The sequence below is a fragment of the Lucilia sericata genome, unplaced genomic scaffold, assembly GCF_015586225.1.
Source record: "Lucilia sericata isolate MDLA Ls3-8-SP2 unplaced genomic scaffold, ASM1558622v1 Contig000842F_arrow, whole genome shotgun sequence".
In the NCBI taxonomy this organism is placed as follows: domain Eukaryota; kingdom Metazoa; phylum Arthropoda; class Insecta; order Diptera; family Calliphoridae; genus Lucilia; species Lucilia sericata.
Genome location: NW_023994834.1, coordinates 59,673 through 83,916, shown reverse-complemented (window position 1 = coordinate 83,916; position 24,244 = coordinate 59,673). Strand labels below are relative to the sequence as shown.

The window sequence follows — 24,244 nt, the reverse complement described above, 5'->3', positions numbered from 1 at the left end:
CTCACTGTGTGATCCTGTATAGTAAGTTCTAGTTTAGTTCTAGTTCAGCTCTAGTTCAGTTCTAGTTCAGTTCTAGTTCAGTTCTAGTTCAGTTCTAGTTCAGTTCTAGTTCAGTTCTAGTTCAGTTCTAGTTCAGTTCTAGTTCAGTTCTAGTTAAGTTCTAGTTCAGTTCAGTTCTAGTTCAGTTCTAGTTTACTTCTAGTTTAGTTCTAGTTTAGTTCTAGTTTAGTTCTAGTTCAGTTCTAGTTCAGTTCTAGTTCAGTTCTAGTTCAGTTCTAGTTCAGTTCTAGTTCAGTTCTAGTTCAGTTCTAGTTCAGTTCTACTTCAGTTCTACTTCAGTTCTAGTTCAGTTCTAGTTCTAGTTCAGTTCTAGTTCTAGTTCAGTTCTAGTTCAGTTCTAGTTCAGTTCTAGTTCAGTTCTAGTTCAGTTCTAGTTCAGTTCTAGTTCAGTTCTAGTTCAGTTCTAGTTCAGTTCTAGTTCAGTTCTAGTTCAGTTCTAGTTCAGTTCTAGTTCAGTTCTAGTTCAGTTCTAGTTCAGTTCTAGTTCAGCTCTAGTTCAGTTCTAGTTCAGTTCTAGTTCAGTTCTAGTTCAGTTCTAGTTCAGTTCTAGTTCAGTTCTAGTTCAGTTCTAGTTCAGTTCTAGTTCAGTTCTAGTTAAGTTCTAGTTCAGTTCAGTTCTAGTTCAGTTCTAGTTTACTTTCTAGTTTAGTTCTAGTTTAGTTCTAGTTCAGTTCTAGTTCAGTTCTAGTTCAGTTCTAGTTCAGTTCTAGTTCAGTTCTAGTTCAGTTCTAGTTCAGTTCTAGTTCCGTTCTAGTCAGTTCTAGTTCAGTTCTAGTTCAGTTCTAGGTTCAGTTCTAGTTCAGTTCTAGTTCAGTTCTAGTTCAGTTCTAGTTCAGTTCTAGTTCAGTTCTAGTTCAGTTCTAGTTCAGTCTAGTTCAGTTCTAGTTCAGTTCTAGTTCAGTTCTAGTCGTTCAGTTCTTAGTTCAGTTCTCAGTTCAGTTCTAGTTCAGTTCTAGTTCAGTTCTAGTCAGTTCTAGTTCAGTTCTAGTTCAGTTCTAGTTCAGTTCTAGTTCAGTTCTAAGTTTCAGTTTCTAGTATCAGTTCTAGTTCAGTTCTAGTTCAGTTCTAGTTCAGTTCTAGTTCAGTTCTAGTTCAGTTCTAGTTCAGTTCTAGTTCAGTTCTAGTTCAGTCTAGTTCAGTTCTAGTTCTAGTTCAGTTCTAGTTCAGTTCTAGTTCAGTTCTAGTTCAGTTCTAGTTCAGTTCTAGTTCAGTTCTAGTTCAGTTCTAGTTCAGTTCTAGTTCAGTTCTAGTTCAGTTCTAGTTCAGTTCTAGTTCAGTTCTAGTTCAGTTCTAGTAGTCAGTTTCTAGTTCAGTTCTAGTTCAGTTCTAGTTCAGTTCTAGTTCAGTTCTAGTTCAGTTCTAGTTCAGTTCTAGTTCAGTTCTAGTTCAGTTCTAGTTCAGTTCTAGTTCAGTTCTTAGTTTAGTTTAGTTCAGTTCTAGTTCAGTTCTAGTTAGTTTCTAGTTCAGTTCTCGTTCAGTTTAGTTCAGTTCTAGTTCAGTTCTAGTTCAGTTCTAGTTCAGTTCTAGTTCGTTCTAGTTCAGTTCTAGTTCAGTTCTAGTTCAGTTCTAGTTCAGTTCTAGTTCAGTTCTAGTTCAGTTCTAGTTCAGTTCTAGTTCAGTTCTAGTTCAGTTCTAGTTCAGTTCTAGTTCAGTTCTAGTTCAGTTTCTAGTTCAGTTCTAGTTTCAGTTCTAGTTCAGTTTAGTTAGTTCTAGTTCAGTTCTAGTTCAGTTCTAGTTCAGTTCTAGTTCAGTTCTAGTTCAGTTCTAGTTCAGTTCTAGTTCAGTTCTAGTTCAGTTCTAGTTCAGTTCTAGTTCAGTTCTAGTTCAGTTCTAGTTCAGTTCTAGTTCAGTTCTAGTTCAGTTCTAGTTCAGTTCTAGTTCAGTTCTAGTTCAGTTCTAGTTCAGTTCTAGTTCAGTTCTAGTTCAGTTCTAGTTCAGTTCTAGTTCAGTTCTAGTTCAGTTCTAGTTCAGTTCTAGTTCAGTTCTAGTTCAGTTCTAGTTCAGTTCTAGTTCAGTTCTAGTTCAGTTCTAGTTCAGTTCTAGTTCAGCTCTAGTTTTAGATTTTTCAAAGCCTCTTTTCCTTAAAATATTTACAACTTTGCCAAAATCTAAGTGTATTAGTTGTTTTATTATGCCTTTGACTATACCTACACACTTGTTTATTTTATTTCAAAATCATTACATGTCTTCTCAAACAACATGGACTTTCATAATTCCCTTTTAATTATTTCATTTCATCTTCACAATATCATTCCTCGTGACAATACTTGATTAAAAAATAATCAATTCCAAAGCAATTATACATTCAATTGACACTTTTAAATGGTCTAAGGAATTAATTGATAATGTTTTTTTATTTCTTAGTTTAAATTTCCTTAATTTAAATCCACCCATTAAGAATTTTGTTCTAAAAAAAAACTTTTCTCTAAACGCCCTTCTTTATCTATTTCAAACACGAAATGCCCGCTTACATTTATACATTTTAAACGGATCGGCTTTCTCTTTGAATCCCAACAAACAAAATGCAATTAGAATTCAAAATAGTATAAACATGACATGCAACTTGGACTGTTCAATATAATTCAATACAATTTTATAAGAAACGTATTATGAAGTACATTGTAAGTCAATCTTGTGCACTTTTTTTTTTGTTGTGCTAAAATAAGATTGCCAGGCACTCGAACTCATTTACGTCTATGTTGAAATGTATCGTATTATATAGCAGCGGCGCCTCTTGGCGAAAACTGAACTGAATGTATAAAAAAATTGAGTTGTAGTTGGTTTGGTTTTTTTTTTGTTATTATTTATTTTTGCCACAGATCAAGTGCTAGATAAAGATGATGTGCATAGAATTTAATTAAGTAATGAAAATGTCTGTAGGTGTTGTCAACTATTTTAATGGTTGTACCAAGATGATATTTAACACGATACCAGACATGAGATGCACGAGTATCATCTATATGAAATTCCATCTAATCAACAAAAAAATAATATAGGGAACATACTGGCAAAGGAAACATTAAATTAAAAAGGGTATTCATATCTGCTGAAAAAGGTTGGGGAGTTTGAAGTCTTCGCGTAGCATTAGGAATAGACTATGGATTATACTGAGAACTAGAATACGGATTAATGTACTTCAACTAGAACTGAATTAGAACTGAACTAGAACTGAACTAGAACTGAACTAGAACTGAACTAGAACTGAACTAGAACTGAACTAGAACTGAACTAGAACTGAACTAGAACTAGAACTGAACTAGAACTGAACTAGAACTAGAACTGAACTAGAACTAGAACTGAACTAGAACTAGAACTGAACTAGAACTGAACTAGAACTGAACTAGAACTGAACTAGAACTGAACTAGAACTGAACTAGAACTGAACTAGAACTGAACTAGAACTGAACTAAAACTGAACTAAAACTGAACTAGAACTGAACTAGAACTGAACTAGAACTGAACTAGAACTGAACTAGAACTGAACTAGAACTGAACTAGAACTGAATTAGAACTGAACTAGAACTCAACTAGAATTGAACTAGAACTGAACTAGAACTGAATTAGAACTGAACTAGAACTGAACTAGAACTAAATTAGAACTGAACTAGAACTGAACTAGAACTGAACTAGAATTGAACTAGAACTGAACTAGAACTCAACTGGAACTCAAATAGAGCTGAACTAGAATTAAACTAGAATTCAAATGGAACTCAACTAGAACTGTACTATAACTAAACTAGAACTGTACTATAACTAAACTTGAACTGATGGTATACGCACAATTGGGACGAACGACGAATTTCGTATAGCACGACGAACTAGTCGACAAAAATTCGTTGCGTAAATTCGTCGAATGGAACACAATCAAATTATTCGTACTGCGAATTCGTTTCAAAATTTGCTTGTTCGAAATTGGAAAAAGTAAGAAAAAGGAACAAAAATTATATTTTTGTGAATCTCCATGATTTTTAAATAATTTTAACAGCTTTAAAATTTATTCGAACATTATTTCGAAATTAGAAAATGTAAGAAATCGGCCTCGAAAAGAACTAAAATTATATTTTTGTGAATATCCCCAATTTTTTAACAGCTTCAAAATTTTTTCGAACATTACTTCGAATTTTCGAACTTAATTTTAAATATTCCAACATAGCATTGTAGAGTCATCAAATGTACTTCAGACTGCCAAATTTCAGACAATTCGGGCCACGAGAACTGGTTTTAATGGCTTTAAAAATTTTTCGGACTTAAGTTCGAATTTTCAAAAATTTTATTTTTAGTTTTTATGACCCAGAGATTATTTTAAGAGCATAAAAAATATTTCGAACATAACTTCGAATTTTCGAATATTTGAACATAATATTGTATTGTCATTAGTTGTACTCACAACTACCAAAAATTTAAAACAATTTTCCCCAATTAATTCGTCGTTCGTCTGCGTAAGAAATAGAAATAAACCTATCGCATAGTTCGTTACGTACGACGAATTTCGTCATACGCAATGATTGTGTACATATTCATATACCCAAGTGTGTTCTATTTCTGACGACGAATATTCGTTCCGAAAAATTCGTCGTTCGTCCCAATTGTGCGTATACTATGAAATAGAATTGAACTAGACCTGAACTAGAACTGAACTAGAATTAAACTGGAACTGAATTGTAATTGAACTAGAACTGAACTAGAACTGAACTATTAAAAAACAAAACTAAATTCTTATCCATGCGCTGTGAATACCCCTAATATATTTCTGAAGCTGTGAAATAAATTAAAGAACTATTAAAATCATTGCGTTTAATATAACGTTGTAATAATTAAAATGACTTTTAAACACAAACCATGTCCATGCTGATTGTAATAAATGTGTAACGACGATAACAAAAATAGAATGTGTTAAATGGAAAATGTATCTTAAAGATTGTATAATTTTATTTACTGTCCATTTGATGTCATCAAAGTTAATTACATTTGCAATTTGACTTTGACGTACATTTTGTTTTTATGTGCGCTCCGTCTACAATTGTCTAGACATTACGAGAGCAAAAAATTACAAACGTTTGGAAAAATATTTCACTGCGTGTATGGAAATTAAATAGTGAAAATATCACTTACACGAGTTGTGAAAAACCCCAGTATTCTTTTAAAAACTAGTATTTTAAAGTGGAAATTTTTGTAAAATATTCTCCTTAGTCAGCTTTAATTCTTCTTCAGATAATCGTTTACTTATTATCATTTGTATAAGGAATTTATTTATATTTCTGTCCTTTTTTCGAAAACGATGACCTTCATCATATATTTGAAATCAATATTTTATGTTTAACCATTTGAAAAAATTGCTTACATTCCAGTATGATTTTGTATCCTCAATAAGATTAAAACCACAAATGGAAATTTTAAACTTTTGTGGTGAACACGATTTAAAATACCATACAAATCATTTTATGAGATCCTTATGTCTTACCAATAATGTAAAATAACGTGGGTACATTGAAAATTAACAAATTTTTCAAAACTATTAACATCCTTCTCAAAAAGTTTGGATTCAATTCCGGTGAAAGAATCTCTCTCACTGGTTTGCTTTTGTCAAGTTGACTTCGGTTAAAGTCAGCTCCATAACTGTTCAATACAAGACAGACAATATTTTTAGAAATTATAAACTTATAAATCTACCCACGTTCTTTTAATACACATACCAAATATTTGTATACATAATATTGGTGTTATTATTTATGTTTTACCATGTTTCAAACATATCGTTTGTACATGAAAATAAACATTCAAATATTGTATTCCCTCCACCAGTCATACATACGATTCTATAGATACTTTATTTTATTTGTATACGCGTGCGTGTATCCGATTACACACTATAGGTTCTGTGGTTAAAGACGCGTGCTCAGCGAAAAAAGTATTTCTTGTAAACAAACTGAGAAAATAAAGTACACAAATTGAATTGGAACTCAAATCGAAACAAAACAATATCCAAGAAAAACCAATTCAAAGCAAAAGAAAACAAACGATGAAAATGAAAGAAAACAAATAATAAACAAAACTTAAAAGTTACTCATGTAATGTCATGTTATCTCTTTATGAGTATCAATTGAAATTGGCGCTGTGACGGTTATATTTATGTACACTCGTATGCAATGACAACAAATGACAAGGGGTAACTAGATACTTACTAACACTTAGACATTACCTACTAGTTGTTGTACGTTGTACACTGAACTGTGATAGCAATGGGAATAAAATTTATAAAAATATATTCAGTATAGTTTGATACGGATTTTATATACCCTTCAAGAACAATGGACCACAGTTTGGACTATAGTATAGTCCACAACCTGGACTATAGTCTAAACTATCTAAAGTCTGAAAGAACTGAACTAGAACTGACCTAAAACTGACCTAGAACTGACCTAGAACTGCACTAGAACTGACCTAAAACTGACCTAGAACTGACCTAGAACTGACCTAGAACTGCACTAGAACTGAACTAGAACTGCACTAGAACCGCACTAGAACTGCACTAGAACTGAACTAGAACTGAACTAGAACTGAACTAAAACTGAACTAGAACTGAACTAGAACTGAACTAGAACTGAACTAGAACTGAACTAGAACTGAACTAGAACTAAACTAGAACTGAACTAGAACTGAACTAGAACTGAACTAGAACTGAACTAGAACTGAACTAGAACTGAACTAGAACTGAACTAGAACTGAACTAGAACTGAACTAGAACTGAACTAGAACTGAACTAGAACTGAACTAGAACTGAACTAGAACTGAACTAGAACTGAACTAGAACTGAACTAGAACTGAACTAGAACTGAACTAGAACTGAACTAGAACTGAACTAGAACTGAACTAGAACTGAACTAGAACTGAACTAGAACTGAACTAGAACTGAACTAGAACTGAACTAGAACTGAACTAGAACTGAACTAGAACTGAACTAGAACTGAACTAGAACTGAACTAGAACTGAACTAGAACTGAACTAGAACTGAACTAGAACTGAACTAGAACTGAACTAGAACTGAACTAGAATTGAACTAGAACTGAACTAGAACTGAACTAGAACTGAACTAGAACTGAACTAGAACTGAACTAGAACTGAACTAGAACTGAACTAGAACTGAACTAGAACTGAACTAGAACTGAACTAGAACTGAACTAGAACTGAACTAGAACTGAACTAGAACTGAACTAGAACTGAACTAGAACTGAACTAGAACTGAACTAGAACTGAACTAGAACTGAACTAGAACTGAACTAGAACTGAACTAGAACTGAACTAGAACTGAACTAGAACTGAATTAGAACTGAACTAGAACTCAACTAGAACTGAAGTGGACTATAGTCTATAAATTCTACATGGTGTGAGCCTTAGTACAGTACAGTCCAGTCTTTAATCTGTTATATAGTCTGGCCTATAATCTGGAGTATAGGCTAGTCTAGTATACAGTCTGAACTGTAGTCCAGTCTAAAGTCTTTATAGTAGAATTCATAATGTGGACTATAACCTATAATCTGGAGTATAGGCTAGTCTAGTATACAGTCTGAACTGTAGTCCAGTCTAAAGTCTTTATAGTAGAATTCATAATGTGGACTATAACCTAATCTATATTTGGATTACGGTGTAGTCTATAGTCTGAACTAAAGTCGAATCTATAGTCTGGAATATAGTCTATAATCTGTACTATAGTCATGTCCAATATATTGTTTGTATTAATCTTTATGTTATTAGCCATTTGTGTTACAAAAGCGATGAAAAACTTTTTGTATTTCTTTTTCCAAATTTTTGCATAAAAATTCAAATTGATTGACTAACAGACTTGGCAGACAAATGAAACATTTAAACTGAGACAAGCTCATGGTGTTCATGGCATTATAATTGTAAGGCGATACAATTAGGGGAGAATCACACAAATCAAAAATATATATATATATATATATATAGTAAACACATATAAATCTTAAGAATTTAAGACGTATAAAACAGACATTGTGTGAACTGAATAATAATATTTTCATATAAAGAGCGACCGCGAATTCTTCAGAAAGGGTGAGGTATGCAAGTCAAATTGTCACCAATTCTCACAGTGTATAATATGGACAGCTAGAATATATTTATGATAAATCTTGGTTTGAGTTATTGTTGACTTTAATATTTTGATTGTCCACTCAATGTTTGTTTTTGTTGTTGGTGTTTTTTTTTTTTAAATAATCATAAATCATTACATGCGATTTTTTCTTATAAAACTTTTATATCCATTTAGATTATTTATGACTGATTTTAAAGTAGCAACTCTAAAAATAATATTTCACACTTGCTTGAGGCAATACGTTCACATACTTGTTCAGAGGAGGTTGATTTCTTGAAGTTAATTTAACTCAGTCACTCACTCATTCGCTAACTGTCTGACGATTTACAAATCACACACATGTATGGCTCCAACTCTCTTATTTGAACAGATAGAGTTTATGTCATTTATTTATTTTATGTATTACTAATTGATAATACTTTATTTTTTTAATTTTTATTATTATTATTTCGTATCATATAAAGTGGTTCATAAAATTGATTTTTTAAATAAAAATATTGTTGTTAAATTAGTAGGGAAGTATGCTAAATATTAAAATTTAAATATTATATGGATTACTAGTCTATAGCCTAGTAGTATAGTGTAGTCAATAGTGTGAAATATAGTTTAGTCTATAGTCTAGTCTATAGTTTAGTCTATAGTCTAGTCTATAGTCTAGTCTATAGTCTAGTCTATAGTCTAGTCTATAGTCTAGTCTATAGTCTAGTCTATAGTCTAGTCTATAGTCTAGTCTATAGTCTAGTCTATAGTCTAGTCTATAGTCTAGTCTATAGTCTAGTCTATAGTCTAGTCTATAGTCTAGTCTATAGTCTAGTCTATAGTCTAGTCTATAGTCTAGTCTAGTATAGTCTATAGTCTAGTCTATAGTCTAGTCTATAGTCTAGTCTATAGTCTAGTCTATAGTCTAGTCTATAGTCTAGTCTATAGTCTAGTCTATAGTCTAGTCTATAGTCTAGTCTATAGTCTAGTCTATAGTCTAGTCTATAGTCTAGTCTATAGTCTAGTCTATAGTCTCTAGTCTAGTCTATAGTCTAGTCTATAGTCTAGTCTATAGTCTAGTCTATAGTCTAGTCTATAGTCTAGTCTATAGTCTAGTCTATAGTCTAGTCTATAGTCTAGTCTATAGTCTAGTCTATAGTCTAGTCTATAGTCTAGTCTATAGTCTAGTCTATAGTCTAGTCTATAGTCTAGTCTATAGTCTAGTCTATAGTCTAGTCTATAGTCTAGTCTATAGTCTAGTCTATAGTCTAGTCTATAGTCTAGTCTATAGTCTAGTCTATAGTCTAGTCTATAGTCTAGTCATAGTCTAGTCTATAGTCTAGTCTATAGTCTAGTCTATAGTCTAGTCTATAGTCTAGTCTATAGTCTAGTCTATAGTCTAGTCTATAGTCTAGTCTATAGTCTAGTCTATAGTCTAGTCTATAGTCTAGTCTATAGTCTAGTCTATAGTCTAGTCTATAGTCTAGTCTATAGTCTAGTCTATAGTCTAGTCTATAGTCTAGTCTATAGTCTAGTCTATAGTCTAGTCTATAGTCTAGTCTATAGTCTAGTCTATAGTCTAGTCTAGTCTAGTCTATAGTCTAGTCTATAGTCTAGTCTATAGTCTAGTCTATAGTCTAGTCTATCTATAGTCTAGTCTATAGTCTAGTCTATAGTCTAGTCTATAGTCTAGTCTATAGTCTAGTCTATAGTCTAGTCTATAGTCTAGTCTATAGTCTAGTCTATAGTCTAGTCTATAAGTCTAGTCTATAGTTAGTCTATAGTAAGTCTATAGTCTAGTCTATAGTCTAGTCTCATAGTCTAGTCTATAGTCTAGTCTATAGTCTAGTCCTATAGTCCTAGTCTATAGTCTAGTCTATAGTCTAGTCTATAGTCTAGTCTATAGTCTAGTCTATAGTCCTAGTCTATAGTCTAGTCTATAGTCTAGTCTATAGTCTAGTCTATAGTCTAGTCTATAGTCTAGTCTATAGTCTAGTCTATAGTCTAGTCTATAGTCTGAGTCTAGTCTAGTCTATAGTCTAGTCTAAGTGCTAGTCTATAGTCTAGTCTATAGTCTAGTCTATCTATTCCCTAGTCTATAGTCTAGGTCTATAGTCTAGTCTATAGTCTAGTCTATAGTCTAGTCTATAGTCTAGTCTATCTATAGTCTAGTCTATAGTCTAGTCTATAGTCTAGGTCTATAGTCTAGTCTATAGTCTAGTCTATAGTCTAGTCTATAGTCTAGTATAGTCTAGTCTATAGTCTAGTCTATAGTCTAGTCTAGTCTAGTCTATAGTCTAGTCTATAGTCTAGTCTATAGTCTAGTCTATAGTCTAGTCTATAGTCTAGTCTATAGTCTAGTCTATAGTCTATAGTCTAGTCTATAGTCTAGTCTATAGTCTAGTCTATAGTCTAGTCTATAGTCTAGTCTATAGTCTAGTCTATAGTCTAGTCTATAGTCTAGTCTATAGTCTAGTCTATAGTCTAGTCTATAGTCTAGTCTATAGTCTAGTCTATAGTCTAGTCTATAGTCTAGTCTATAGTCTAGTCTATAGTCTAGTCTATAGTCTAGTCTATAGTCTAGTCTATAGTCTAGTCTATAGTCTATAGTCTAGTCTATAGTCTAGTCTATAGTCTAGTCTATAGTCTAGTCTATAGTCTAGTCTATAGTCTAGTCTATAGTCTAGTCTATAGTCTAGTCTATAGTCTAGTCTATAGTCTAGTCTATAGTCTAGTCTATAGTCTAGTCTATAGTCTAGTCTATAGTCTAGTCTATAGTCTAGTCTATAGTCTAGTCTATCTAGTCTATAGTCTAGTCTATAGTCTAGTCTATAGTCTAGTCTATAGTCTAGTCTATAGTCTAGTCTATAGTCTAGTCTATAGTCTAGTCTATAGTCTAGTCTAGTCTCTATATAGTCTATAGTCTAGTCTAGTCTATAGTCTAGTATATAGTCTAGTCTATAGTCTAGTCTATAGTCTAGTCTATAGTCTAGTCTATAGTCTAGTCTATAGTCTAGTCTATAGTCTAGTCTATAGTCTAGTCTATAGTCTAGTCTATAGTCTAGTCTATAGTCTAGTCTATAGTCTAGTCTATAGTCTAGTCCATAGTCTAGTCTATAGTCTAGTCTATAGTCTAGTCTATAGTCTAGTCTATAGTCTAGTCTATAGTCTAGTCTAGTCTATATCTAGTCTATAGTCTAGTCTATAGTCTAGTCTATAGTCTAGTCTATAGTCTAGTCTATAGTCTAGTCTATAGTCTAGTCTATAGTCTAGTCTATAGTCTAGTCTATAGTCTAGTCTATAGTCTAGTCTATAGTCTAGTCTATAGTCTAGTCTATAGTCTAGTCTATAGTCTAGTCTATAGTCTAGTCTATGCCTAGTCTATAGTCTAGTCTAGTCTAGTCTAGTCTATAGTCTAGTCTATAGTCTAGTCTAGTCTAGTCTAGTCTAGTCTAGTCTAGTCTATAGTCTAGTCTATAGTCTAGTCTATAGTCTAGTCTATAGTCTAGTCTATAGTCTAGTCTATAGTCTAGTCTATAGTCTAGTCTATAGTCTAGTCTATAGTCTAGTCTATAGTCTAGTCTATAGTCTAGTCTATAGTCTAGTCTATAGTCTATAGTCTAGTCTATAGTCTAGTCTATATAGTCTATAGTCTAGTCTATAGTCTAGTCTATAGTCTAGTCTATAGTCTAGTCTAGTCTATAGTCTAGTCTATAGTCTAGTCTATAGTCTAGTCTATAGTCTAGTCTATAGTCTAGTCTATAGTCTAGTCTATAGTCTAGTCTATAGTCTACTCTATAGTCTAGTCTATAGTCTAGTCTATAGTCTAGTCTATAGTCTAGTCTATAGTCTAGTCTATAGTCTAGTCTATAGTCTAGTCTATAGTCTAGTCTATAGTCTAGTCTAGTCTAGTCTATAGTCTAGTCTATAGTCTAGTCTATAGTCTAGTCTATAGTCTAGTCTATAGTCTAGTCTATAGTCTAGTCTATAGTCTAGTCTATAGTCTAGTCTATAGTCTAGTCTATAGTCTAGTCTATAGTCTAGTCTATAGTCTAGTCTATAGTCTAGTCTATAGTCTAGTCTATAGTCTATAGTCTAGTCTATAGTCTAGTCTATAGTCTAGTCTATAGTCTAGTCTATAGTCTAGTCTATAGTCTAGTCTATAGTCTAGTCTATAGTCTAGTCTATAGTCTAGTCTAGTCTATAGTCTAGTCTATAGTCTAGTCTATAGTCTAGTCTATAGTCTAGTCTATAGTCTAGTCTATAGTCTAGTCTATAGTCTACTCTATAGTCTAGTCTATAGTCTAGTCTATAGTCTAGTCTATAGTCTAGTCTATAGTCTAGTCTATAGTCTAGTCTATAGTCTAGTCTATAGTCTAGTCTATAGTCTAGTCTATAGTCTAGTCTAGTCTAGTCTATAGTCTAGTCTATAGTCTAGTCTATAGTCTAGTCTATAGTCTAGTCTATAGTCTAGTCTATAGTCTAGTCTATAGTCTAGTCTATAGTCTAGTCTATAGTCTAGTCTATAGTCTAGTCTATAGTCTAGTCTATAGTCTAGTCTATAGTCTAGTCTATAGTCTAGTCTATAGTCTAGTCTATAGTCAAGTCTATAGTCTAGTCTATAGTCTAGTCTATAGTCTAGTCTATAGTCTAGTCTATAGTCTAGTCTATAGTCTAGTCTATAGTCTAGTCTATAGTCTAGTCTATAGTCTATAGTCTAGTCTATAGTCTAGTCTATAGTCTAGTCTATAGTTAGTCTATAGTCTAGTCATAGTCTAGTCTATAGTCTAGTCTATAGTTCTAGTCTAAGTAAGGAAGTAACGTCTACTCTAAAGTGTAATCTAAAAGTAGTCTAAAGTTTATTCTGATCTAATCTAAAGTCTAATCTAACGTCTAGTTTGAAGTGATTTATATTCTAAAGTAAAGTCTAAGGACTTGTTTGAAGTCTATTATAAAGTTTAGTCTAAAGTCTATTCTATAGTCTAAGGTCTAGTTTAAAGTACATTCAAAAGTCTGGTCTAAAGTCTAATCTAAAGTCTAGTCCATGGACTAGTCTATAGTCTAGTCAATAGTATAGTATATAGTCTTGAATTTCTTATCGTTTGATATTATAGAGATTTCAACTCTGTTTCTTAATTTTCAGATTCCAGAATGTGCTGCAAAAGTGGGAGAATGTGATGAAAGTAAGGGACGTCCGGTTTGTGGCACAGATGGTCAAACATATCCCACCCGTTGTCACTTATTAAGGGTACAATGTAGTGGTCATCAAGTAAGCATAGATATCGAGGGCTGTGTAAAGGTAAGTTTGAAAATAACAAAATTTAAACTCTCTTATATGAATATGCTAAAATTTCAAATGGATCTCTACCTCTCACAGCCTGCAATGTAGCACGCGAATATGCTCTCAAGCATCGCACCAAAAATCCCCTTAAATTTATACCACGTTGTAAAAAGGATGGTACTTATGCCCCCATACAGTGTCTCACAAATAGTGGTTGCTGGTGCAGTGATATTACCGGAACACCTATTGATAATACTACAGTACGTACAGTGGGGCGCCTTAAGTGCCGTGAATTTACGAAGGCCTACACCAGACGTTCACCATCACGCAATGCAAGTGGCAATAAGAAAAGATCTTGCAGCCAAGATGATCGTGCCACTTTCAATACAAATCTTATAGGGCTCTTTCATAGTGAATACTTACGGGTGGGATTTCAATTAAATAAGAATCGTAAAACAGATACCTTGGTGCCAACACTGGATGAGACAGAGGTCCTTAATTGGAAATTTAGCGATTTGGATGTGAATAACAATCAAATGTTGGATAAAAATGAATTTCGTGAATTGAAGAAACTTGTCAAGAGGGTAAGTGCCAACAATAAATATTCAATACATGAATTAAAATAAAAACCGATTTACAACTTATTTATTATGCTGGTCTTAGGCTGTGAAACCCAGACGTTGTGGACGTGCTTTTGGCAAATTTTGTGATGTTGACAGTGATGCACGTTATCACGTCTAGAATGGAATAGTTGTCTATCCAAAGATGGTATTAACAGTAAGTTCAACACCTAAATATTTTAGAAATTTTGTTTTTTGTTTTATTAAAAATAAAAATGACCAACAAAACTTAAGAAAAAACAAACTAAATTTGCATGTTTCTCATTAAATAAAATTGGCTTTTTAACTTTTTCAAAATCTCACAAAAACAAAACAAATAAAATCTAACCAGGACATTTAATAAATATGGGTCAGAAACATAATAACACAAAAAAACATCGTAAAAATAATCACCATCTCTTACACACCAACACGGCCTATCGTCATTGGTCCGCCTCTGCCTCCTCCACTAACCAACACCAAAACCACCACAACCAACACTCTATCCAAGACAACAACCATTCACATCTCGATCACAATCAAAATTCGAATCCTAATCCAAATCATTTTAACATACTACATCATAACAATAATAATCATCAAAATCGTTTACGTCCAGATTCTTATGAAAATGAAAGTAATCCAGCCGATGATGAGGATGACGATGATAATAGTAGTCATACAGCGGATTATACAGATGATTATGAGGATGTTGATGATGATCATATGGCGTCAATAAATTCACCTACAAAATTTCCATCTATCAATAGTACGTACTCTGCATGTGAATTAATGTGATAAAATGCATGGCATGTTTTCATGGGGTTGTTTTAATAATTGAAATTTGTTTTTAAAAATTTTGGGAATCTTTTTCTAGTTTTAAGCACCAGCGCTAGCGTCAACACCAAGAGCAAGGATAACGAACCGGATTACGCGGCATGTTTTGCCGATCGTAAAGATGCTCTTACACAAAATGAGGAGAATTTAAAGGTGATTGGAGTTAAAATAATATATTTTAAACTTTTTTAATATTTTTCATTTATCTTCTCATTTGTAGAATGGTAAAAAAGTTGGTCATGTTCCGGTTTGTACACCCGATGGTCGTTTCCAGCGTGTGCAATGTTATAACTCAATATGTTGGTGTGCTGATGAGGAAACTGGTGAAACTTTAAATGGTACTAGCGTTAAAAATCGTGTGCCTCAATGCGGTGCCGTGACACGGGCTATGAAGGGTTGTCCTAATGAGGTTAAAGTAGTTTTTCTAAAAGATCTCAAAGAATTTTTAAAAACCAAAATTATTGCTGGCTCAAATGAGGGGTAAGATTTTATTTCTTTATCTAGTTCAGTTCTAGTTCGGTTCTAGTTCAGTTCTAGTTCAGTTCTAGTTCAGTTCTAGTACAGTTCTAGTTCAGTTCTAGTTCAGTTCTAGTTCAGTTCTAGTTCAGTTCTAGTTCAGTTCTAGTTCAGTTCTAGTTCAGTTCTAGTTCAGTTCTAGTTCAGTTCTAGTTCAGTTCTAGTTCTAGTTCAGTTCTAGTTCAGTTCTAGTTCAGTTCTAGTTCTAGTTCAGTTCTAGTTCAGTTCTAGTTCAGTTCTAGTTCAGTTCTAGTTCAGTTCTAGTTCAGTTCTAATTCAGTTCTAGTTCAGTTCTAATTCAGTTCTAGTTCAGTTCTAGTTCAGTTCTAGTTCAGTTCTAGTTCAGTTCTAGTTCAGTTCTAGTTCAGTTCTAGTTCAGTTCTAGTTCAGTTCTAGTTCAGTTCTAGTTCAGTTCTAGTTCAGTTCTAGTTCAGTTCTAGTTCAGTTCTAGTTCAGTTCTAGTTCAGTTCTAGTTCAGTTCTAGTTCAGTTCTAGTTCAGTTCTAGTTCAGTTCTAGTTCAGTTCTAGTTCAGTTCTAGTCAGTTCTAGTCAGTTCTAGTTCAGTTCTAGTTCAGTTCTAGTTCAGTTCTAGTTCAGTTCTAGTTCAGTTCTAGTTCAGTTCTAGTTCAGTTCTAGTTCAGTTCTAGTTCAGTTCTAGTTCAGTTCTAGTTCAGTTCTAGTTCAGTTCTAGTTCAGTTCTAGTTCAGTTCTAGTTCAGTTCTAGTTCAGTTCTAGTTCAGTTCTAGTTCAGTTCTAGTTCAGTTCTAGTTCAGTTCTAGTTCAGTTCTAGTTCAGTTCTAGTTCAGTTCTAGTTCAGTTCTAGTTCAGTTCTAGTTCAGTTCTAGTTCAGTTCTAGTTCAGTTCTAGTTCAGTTCTAGTTCAGTTCTAGTTCAGTTCTAGTTCAGTTCTAGTTCAGTTCTAGTTCAGTTCTAGTTCAGTTCTAGTTCAGTTCTAGTTCAGTTCTAGTTCAGTTCTAGTTCAGTTCTAGTTCAGTTCTAGTTCAGTTCTAGTTCAGTTCTAGTTCAGTTCTAGGTTAGTTCTAGTTCAGTTCTAGTTCAGTTCTAGTTCAGTTCTAGTTCAGTTCTAGTTCAGTTCTAGTTCAGTTCTAGTTCAGTTCTAGTTCAGTTCTAGTTCAGTTCTAGTTCAGTTCTAGTTTAGTTCTAGTTCAGTTCTAGTTCAGTTCTAGTTCAGTTTTAGTTACCTAATTGTAATATAAATATTTTAATTTTCTTATATAGAACCAATACAACTCAGTGGAAATCAGAAGATGAGCGTATCGCTACCTTAAGTTTTGTGATATTGGATAAGAATAAAAATAAGTCTTGGGAAAGAAAGGAATGGAAAACATTTAGAGAATTAGTAACCAATAATAGGTAAGTAGTTTCAGTCAAGCAAATTTAAATAACTAATTAACATTTAAAAATATATAATTTCAGAACTTTGCGACGATGTGGTCGCAAAATGCCCAGGTATTGTGATGTTAATGGTGATAAAAAGATTACCTTAAGCGAATGGCTAAGTTGTCTACAAACTCATAGAGTAGAACAAAATACACAACCCGATTTTAAACCCCCCATTCATATGTTATCAAGTAAGATTGTTGCAATAAAAAAAGAGAAACAATTTATTTAATGATTTTCCAACCATTACAGATGATACAAGTTTTGCAAAACCACCCAAACTTAATGGAACGAACCCTTTAACAATATATCTAACCTAGAGGCGTAATGAAAAAATCGTTGTAACTTCGAAACGAATACAATTCTGAGAGAATATAATTTTTGAATTAAAAAAAAAACTTTAAATTAAAGGTTTATTTGAAAACTACTTTATACATATTTAAATAATTAGTTTCCTTTTGAAATCTGTTAAACATGTATTTCGATTTAAAATCGTTAGTAGTTCTTTTACGTTTTTCTAAGTTTCTATTTTTTAATTGTTAAAAAGTGCCATGTTGCAAGTTATTTTTATAAAAATATTTTCTTTTTGATTAACATTTTAGTTTTATGTATAGAATAAGTGAGAATATTATTAACTGAGATTATTAAGTTGGAAACTTGATTTAATTTTATTCAGTTTATTTGAATGTGTGTGTGTGTTTTTTGCTCAATTTACTCTTGAAATTGTTTCTTTGTAAATATTTATGCTATTAGTTTATAGTTTTTATATTTATAGTAATTTTTTTTCCTTTTAAAATAAATTTAGATTCTCTTTTTTAAATAAGTTTTTAATTTATATAAATATTTTAAATTAGTTGTGTAAATTATCAATTAAAAATTAAATTTAAAGTGTAAAAAGTGAAAATAAAAGCTAAAAATTTAACTTACCCCAGTGTTTTGTAAGAATAAATTTCAAATTCTATTTTAATTTACTGGTTGTTTTAATTATAAGTTTTGTTAGTTGTTTTTAAATTATAAGTGTTGTGAAACGTTTCCAAACTGAAGAGGTCATGCATTTTTTAACGTTTCGCAGCACTGTTTATAGCTGAATAAATAATGACATGTTATCACAACCTCTGCAGCAGAACAATTTTGTTTTCCTTTAAAATTTCTAATAAAATCTCATTTTACTGACATTTTCTTGTTGTATTTTCTTAATTATTACATATTTTAAATTGTTTTTTAATTATTTTGTTCTTATCACATTATGTTTTGTCGGGAGTAAGCACTACTACTACTACTTGCATACACTGTGATGAGCTTGTTGCTGCAAGCAATATTTTGTTTTAAAACACAACATTATAATTTTAAGTTTTCTTTATATCAGATCTTTTGTACCTCTTTCATATGTATGAATATTTAAAAGTCTCAAATAAATTTGTTATTATTACACTTTTTTCTTTAGTTTTCCACTGAACAAACTTTCTACCAACTAACCGCGCTAAAACATTTTCACAACTAAATTTGATGATGCCAGATTTAATATAACTACAGTGTTGCCAACTAACACAGCTTTTAGTTGCGTTAACCGTTTCTTGGGGAATATTAAAGTGATATGTGTGTATATGAAAATAGGAATTTTCGAAAATATTCTAGTTCTAAACTTGAACTGAATTAGAACCGAACAAGAACTGAACTTGAACTAAACTAGAACTGAACTAGAACTGAACTAGAACTAAACTAGAACTGAACTAGAACTGAACTAGAACTGAACTAGAACTGAACTAGAACTGAACTAGAACTGAACTAGAACTGAACTAGAACTGAACTAGACTGAACTAGAATGAACTAGAACTGAACTAGAACTGAACTAGAACTGAACTAGAACTGAACTAGAACTGAACTAGAACTGAACTAGAACTGAACTAGAACTGAACTAGAACTGAACTAGAACTGAACTAGAACTGAACTAGAACTGAACTAGAACTGAACTAGAACTGAACTAGAACTGAACTAGAACTGAACTAACTAGAACTGAACTAGAACTGAACTAGAACTGAACTAGAACTGAACTAGAACTGAACTAGAACTGAACTAGAACTGAACTAGAACTGAACTAGAACTGAACTAGAACTGAACTAGAACTGAACTAGAACTGAACTAGAACTGAACTAGAACTGAACTAGAACTGAACTAGAACTGAACTAGAACTGAACTAGAACTGAACTAGAACTGAACTAGAACTGAACTAGAACTGAACTAGAACTGAACTAGAACTGAACTAGAACTGAACTAGAACTGAACTAGAACTGAACTAGAACTGAACTAGAACTGAACTAGAACTGAACTAGAACTGAACTAGAACTGAACTAGAACTGAACTAGAACTGAACTAGAACTGAACTAGAACTGAACTAGAACTGAACTAGAACTGAACTAGAACTAAACTAGAACTGAACTAGAACTGAACTAGAACTGAACTAGAACTGAACTAGAACTGAACTAGAACTGAACTAGAACTGAACTAGAACTGAATTAGAACTGAACTAGAACTGAACTAGAACTGAATCAGAACTGATCTAGACACTGAACTAGAACTGAACTAGAACTGAACTAGAACTGAACGAGAACTGAACTAGAACTGAACTAGAACTGAACTAGAACGGAACTAGAACTGAACTAGAACTGAAACTAGAACTGAACTAGAACTGAACTAGAACTGAACTAGAACTGAACTAGACTGACTAGAACGAACTAGAACTGAACATAGACTGACTAGAACTGAACTAGACTGACTAGAACTGAACTAGAACTGAACTAAACTGAACTAGAACTGAACTAGAACTGAACTGAACTGACTAGAACTGAACTAGAACTGAACTAGAACTGAACTAGAACTGAACTAGAACTGAACTAGAACTGAACTAGAACTGAACTAGAACTAGAACTAAAACTGAACTAGAACTGAACTAGAACTGAACTAGAACTTGAACTAGAACCGAACTAGAACTAGAATTGAACTAGAACTGAACAAGAACTGAACTAGAACTGAACTAGAACTGAACAGAACTGAACTAGAACTAGAACTTGAACTAGAACTGAACTCGAACTTGAACTAGAACTGAACTAGAACTGAACTAGAACTTGAACTATAACTGAACTATAACTGAACTAGAATTGAACTAGAACTGAACTAGAATTGAACTAGAACTGAACTAGAACTGAACTAGAACTGAACTAGAACTGAACTAGAACTGAACTAGAACTGAAATAGAACTGAACTAGAACTGAACTAGAACTGAACTAGAACTAAACTAGAACTGAACTAGAACTGAACTAGAACTAAACTAGAACTGAACTAGAACTGAACTAGAACTGAACTAGAACTGAACTAGAACTGAACTAGAACTGAACTAGAACTGAACTAGAACTGAACTAGAACTGAACTAGAAATGAACTATAACTGAACTAGAATTGAACTAGAATTGAACTAGAATTGAACTAGAACTGAACTAGAATTGAACTAGAACTGAACTAGAAATGAACTAGAACTGAACTTGAACTGAACTCGAACTAGAACTGAACTAGAACTGAACTAGAACTGAACTAGAACTGAACTAGAAATGAACTAGAACTGAACTAGAACTGAACTCGAACTTGAACTGAACTGAACTAGAAATGAACTAGAACTGAACTAGAAATGAACTAGAACTGAACTAGAACTGAACTAGAACTGAACTCGAACTTGAACTAGAACTGAACTAGAACTGAACTCGAACTGAACTATAACTGAACTAGAACTGTACTAGAACTTGAACTAGAACTGAACTAGAACTAGAACTAGAACTGAACTAGAACTGAACTAGAACTGAACAAGAACTGAACTAGAACTAGAACTGAACTAGAACTGAACTAGAACTGAACTAGAACTGAACTAGAACTGAACTGAACTAGAAATGAACTAGAAATGAACTAGAACTGAACTCGAACTTGAACTAGAACTGAACTAGAACTTGAACTAGAACTGAACTAGAACTGAACTAGAACTGGACTAAATTGAACTATTATTATTTTTTAGTTAGTTTTAAGCTTTTAGATAGTAAAACAAATTAGAAAGTTTTAGTTTTTAATTTTATTTAACAAAATTGTAGATACAACAAAATTAGTTTTAGATTTAATACAAAAAGTTATAAGTAAAAAAATATATATTTTAATATATATAAATTTATTTAAGTTTTAGAAAATTTTCCTCAAAACCCGACGAGACCTTTATTTTCAATAAAAATTTCGCTAAATTAACAAATAATACTAAAACCAGTGTTGTCACTTGCATAATAACAAAATGTGATATGGAGGTACCGATTTCTAGCCAAGAGCCCTGATTTTTAACTAAAAATAAAAAGTTTAAACCCATAATATCGCAAACGATTAAAAGGCAAATAAATATTTGACGTTCGTATTGCAAAGCCAAGGGAGTTAAGGCAAAGATAATGGAAATAATAAGTAAAATTGGTATAATCAATTTCAGAATAACCAAAAACATAATGATAAAGGGAGAAAAAGTGGCTAGAAAACAACGTATTATATTGGGATCAAAAGAGCTTACAGAGGCAATATTACCGGAGCCAAAGAAAGAGAAAAAGGTGTAGAGTAGAATAATAAAAGCCAAGCGAAAGCAATGGGAAATGTGTAAAGTACTGGTTATGGGGGATAAGGGGGTATTGAAATTGTTATGTGATAAAGAACAGTCTAGAGATAAAATTAACTCGGATATTAAGAGTAAAATAAACAAGGATTCATAGGAAGTGCAAAATAAACAATACAGACTAGTTAAAAGAAAAATAAATTTCTCTAAACGTTGTTTAAGTGTTAGAGAATAGGGTTTGACTAGAGATATAAAAACATATAAAAGATAAAGCCAAGATATTATATGCGATATAACGCTAACTCCCAATTGTTGAGAGTGCATATAAACACAGATAGCGTTATTTACTAAAGCTATAAATACTATTAATTTATCTAAAATTGAAATGGAATTTTTGACTAAAAATGGTCTTAACAGAGTGACCAAGATGCCAGCATATAATAAAACATTATTGGAATAACCCACCGAGATGGGCAGTAAGGGAAATATACATAAAATCAGGGATAAAATAAAACTTATATAAAATTTCAGTTTTTGTTTAAAGAACTGCCAGGAAATTTTATCTTGCAGAGCAAATACTAGGAAACCCAAAGAAATAGCTCTTCTATCGAAAAAGGTATAAACCAAAAGTTCAGCACATAGTAACAGTAGAAGTAAATGGAATTTAGTTAAACCCAATTTGTTATCAAATAATAATATAGGACAACGTTTTGTTATAAATAAGCTGGCCACCACAAAAGGCAGCATAAGATAAAAGGTTATACTCCAGCTTAACTTTTGCAGTAAACAAAATATAAAAGTTATTAAGGCTAGAAACGATAAAAGAAAGACTTTGAATTTGAAAGCAAAATTACTTTTCTTAGACTGCCTAGTAACAGCAGTATTAACGTGTCCCAATAATTTAAGTAAATAACCCAACCAGACAATAAAAGTGGCAGTAGTTGCCGCCAATAATAACTCACGATAGTAACTGAAATAATAATCTATACCTTTCAGGGATGAATACATCAATTTGTAACTATTATAAATAGCTAGTTTTTCTGTTTCATAGGAATTTTGTGTCACTAAATATTCCTCAAAATCTATATCCATTTTAAATTGGGGTAGAAATTTGTTGAATAAACCTTTTTCATGTTCCTGCAGGAGAGATTTATATTGATTGTACAACTGATGAGCATTGCTTTGTGTGGCATGTAATAGATAAAGTTCTGAGGCATTAATGATGTCTTTAGGTAAAACGCCAAAGTTATTCATGGGTGTAGCTATACCCAGAAGAGCTGACATTATGGGCGCCATTTCAGCCTGCTCTAGTTCATATAATGTTGAAGAATTTCTTTTTGAATTGTAGGGTTTGTGTTTGACTCCAGCGCCCCAGATAAAAAATGGAGTTTCGGTTTCGTAGTTAGCACCAGCGCCGTGAGAACCTGGAGTAAAAGTACAAATTAATTAATAAAAATAACACAACATTTCAAAAACAGTTTACTTGAAAAGTTTTTTAAAGTTTATAAAGAAAAATGGTAGAAAGTCAGTTATAAAATGAATTACAACAAAAATAACATCACCCCTTACTCACCTGCATCCGTCATACCATGATCCGAGGTCAAAACATAAGCTGTTTTACCATCGGGAAATGTTCTCTCAAACAGCTCATACATTTCCTTTATACCTCTGTCAGTATAATGTAAATTTTCCAAAAATAACTTTGTATTAGGTTTATAAACATGCCCCGCTGTATCTAAACCCAATAGATGTAGGAAATATATAACTTGACGTTCTGGCTGCAACTCCGCCTTTTTACGTTGTAAAAACTTTTCCACTTTATCGAAAACCCATTTATCCAATTCATAAGTTTTCTCTTTACCCGAAAAATCCAATTCATGATTATAAGAATCAAAGAATAAACGTTTTTCATCTTCTCTAGAAAGACGCGAAAAGATGTGTAAAACATCATTGGCTCCCCAGGCATAAGTTTTGGAACTTCTATTAAAGACAGTATCAAATTCAATAGGATTCTCTTTCCAGCCTCTAGTAACTGCCGAAGGATCCTCATATAGTCCGGCTATAAGGGCGATATGTCCAGGTCTTGATTCGGTGGGCACCCGGGTTTTGGAAATGCCATAAATACCCTTTTGGTTATCGATTAGATGTTTAATGTGTGGCACATTTTTAAAATTGTCATGATAAAAAGACTCTGCTCTTAAACCGTCCGTAACAATTAACACCAAACGTTTTGCTGGAGCCTCTAAAGGAATATTTTTATAGGGCTGGAGATTGGTAATGACCGGCGAACGAAAATATATAACAAATATAGAGCCCAATAGCAGAATGTGTATGATTATAGAGTAAATAATCCACATAGCTAATACATATTATATGAAAGCACTCGTTTTTAATACAATTTTATAAAAATATATGTGATTATTGTAAAAAAATTTAATATTTGACGATTTGTTTTCTTTTATCTAATGATTTGTTGTTGTTTTTATCTCTATACCAACAGCTGTTTGACAAAATGTCAAAAAGACAAGAAAATTACTGACTAGTGTTGTAAAGTGTTTTTATTATTAGTAATTGATATAAACGGTTTTTATTAGAGGATATAAAAAGGATTTTTGTTAAGATTTCTTAAAGAAAATACATGAAAAATACTTTTATAATAAAAAGAAAATATAAAAATTTAAATTAAAATGTCATTTTAATATAACAGCAACAATTTTTTTAAATAATAACGTTTTTCTTATATTTTCATTTCGTTTTATATCTTAACAACACTGATAGTTTGACAACATCACAGTGTTGTAAAGTATATGGTAAAACTTAATGACATTTAACTGAAGTT

The 24,244-nt window shown here is 32.3% G+C and overlaps 2 protein-coding genes across 2 annotated transcripts in view; one reads left to right on the top strand and one right to left on the bottom strand.

Annotated features, from left to right (window-relative positions):
- Positions 1–17,530, top strand: part of LOC119608492 (SPARC-related modular calcium-binding protein 2) — a 39,789-nt gene extending 22,259 nt beyond the window's left edge. Inside the window, 10 exon segments of the mRNA XM_037962937.1 lie at positions 13,293–13,452; positions 13,527–14,014; positions 14,094–14,151; positions 14,154–14,207; positions 14,649–14,798; positions 14,907–15,019; positions 15,087–15,346; positions 16,621–16,755; positions 16,819–16,973; positions 17,035–17,530. Of these exon segments, the coding sequence (XP_037818865.1) occupies positions 13,293–13,452; positions 13,527–14,014; positions 14,094–14,151; positions 14,154–14,207; positions 14,649–14,798; positions 14,907–15,019; positions 15,087–15,346; positions 16,621–16,755; positions 16,819–16,973; positions 17,035–17,102 (1,641 nt within the window). The 3' untranslated portion in view covers positions 17,103–17,530.
- A 3,352-nt stretch (positions 17,531–20,882) lies between these two features.
- Positions 20,883–23,895, bottom strand: LOC119608490 (GPI ethanolamine phosphate transferase 1). The gene is made up of 2 exons (XM_037962934.1): positions 22,979–23,895; positions 20,883–22,829 (listed from the first exon to the last, which is right to left on the bottom strand). The coding sequence occupies exons 1-2, from the start codon at positions 23,760–23,762 to the stop codon at positions 20,986–20,988; spliced, it is 2,628 nt and encodes an 875-aa protein (XP_037818862.1). The 5' UTR covers positions 23,763–23,895; the 3' UTR covers positions 20,883–20,985.
- Between the last annotated feature and the right edge of the window lie 349 nt (positions 23,896–24,244).

Bases quoted from the DNA above. Each gene is read 5' to 3' on its own strand.
- LOC119608490 (XM_037962934.1), bottom strand. From the start codon at position 23,762: ATGTGGATTATTTACTCTATAATCATACACATTCTGCTATTGGGCTCT. The intron at 22,830-22,978 runs GTGAGTAAGGGG...CTTTTACTCCAG, and splicing joins TCATGGTATGACGGATGCAG to GTTCTCACGGCGCTGGTGCT.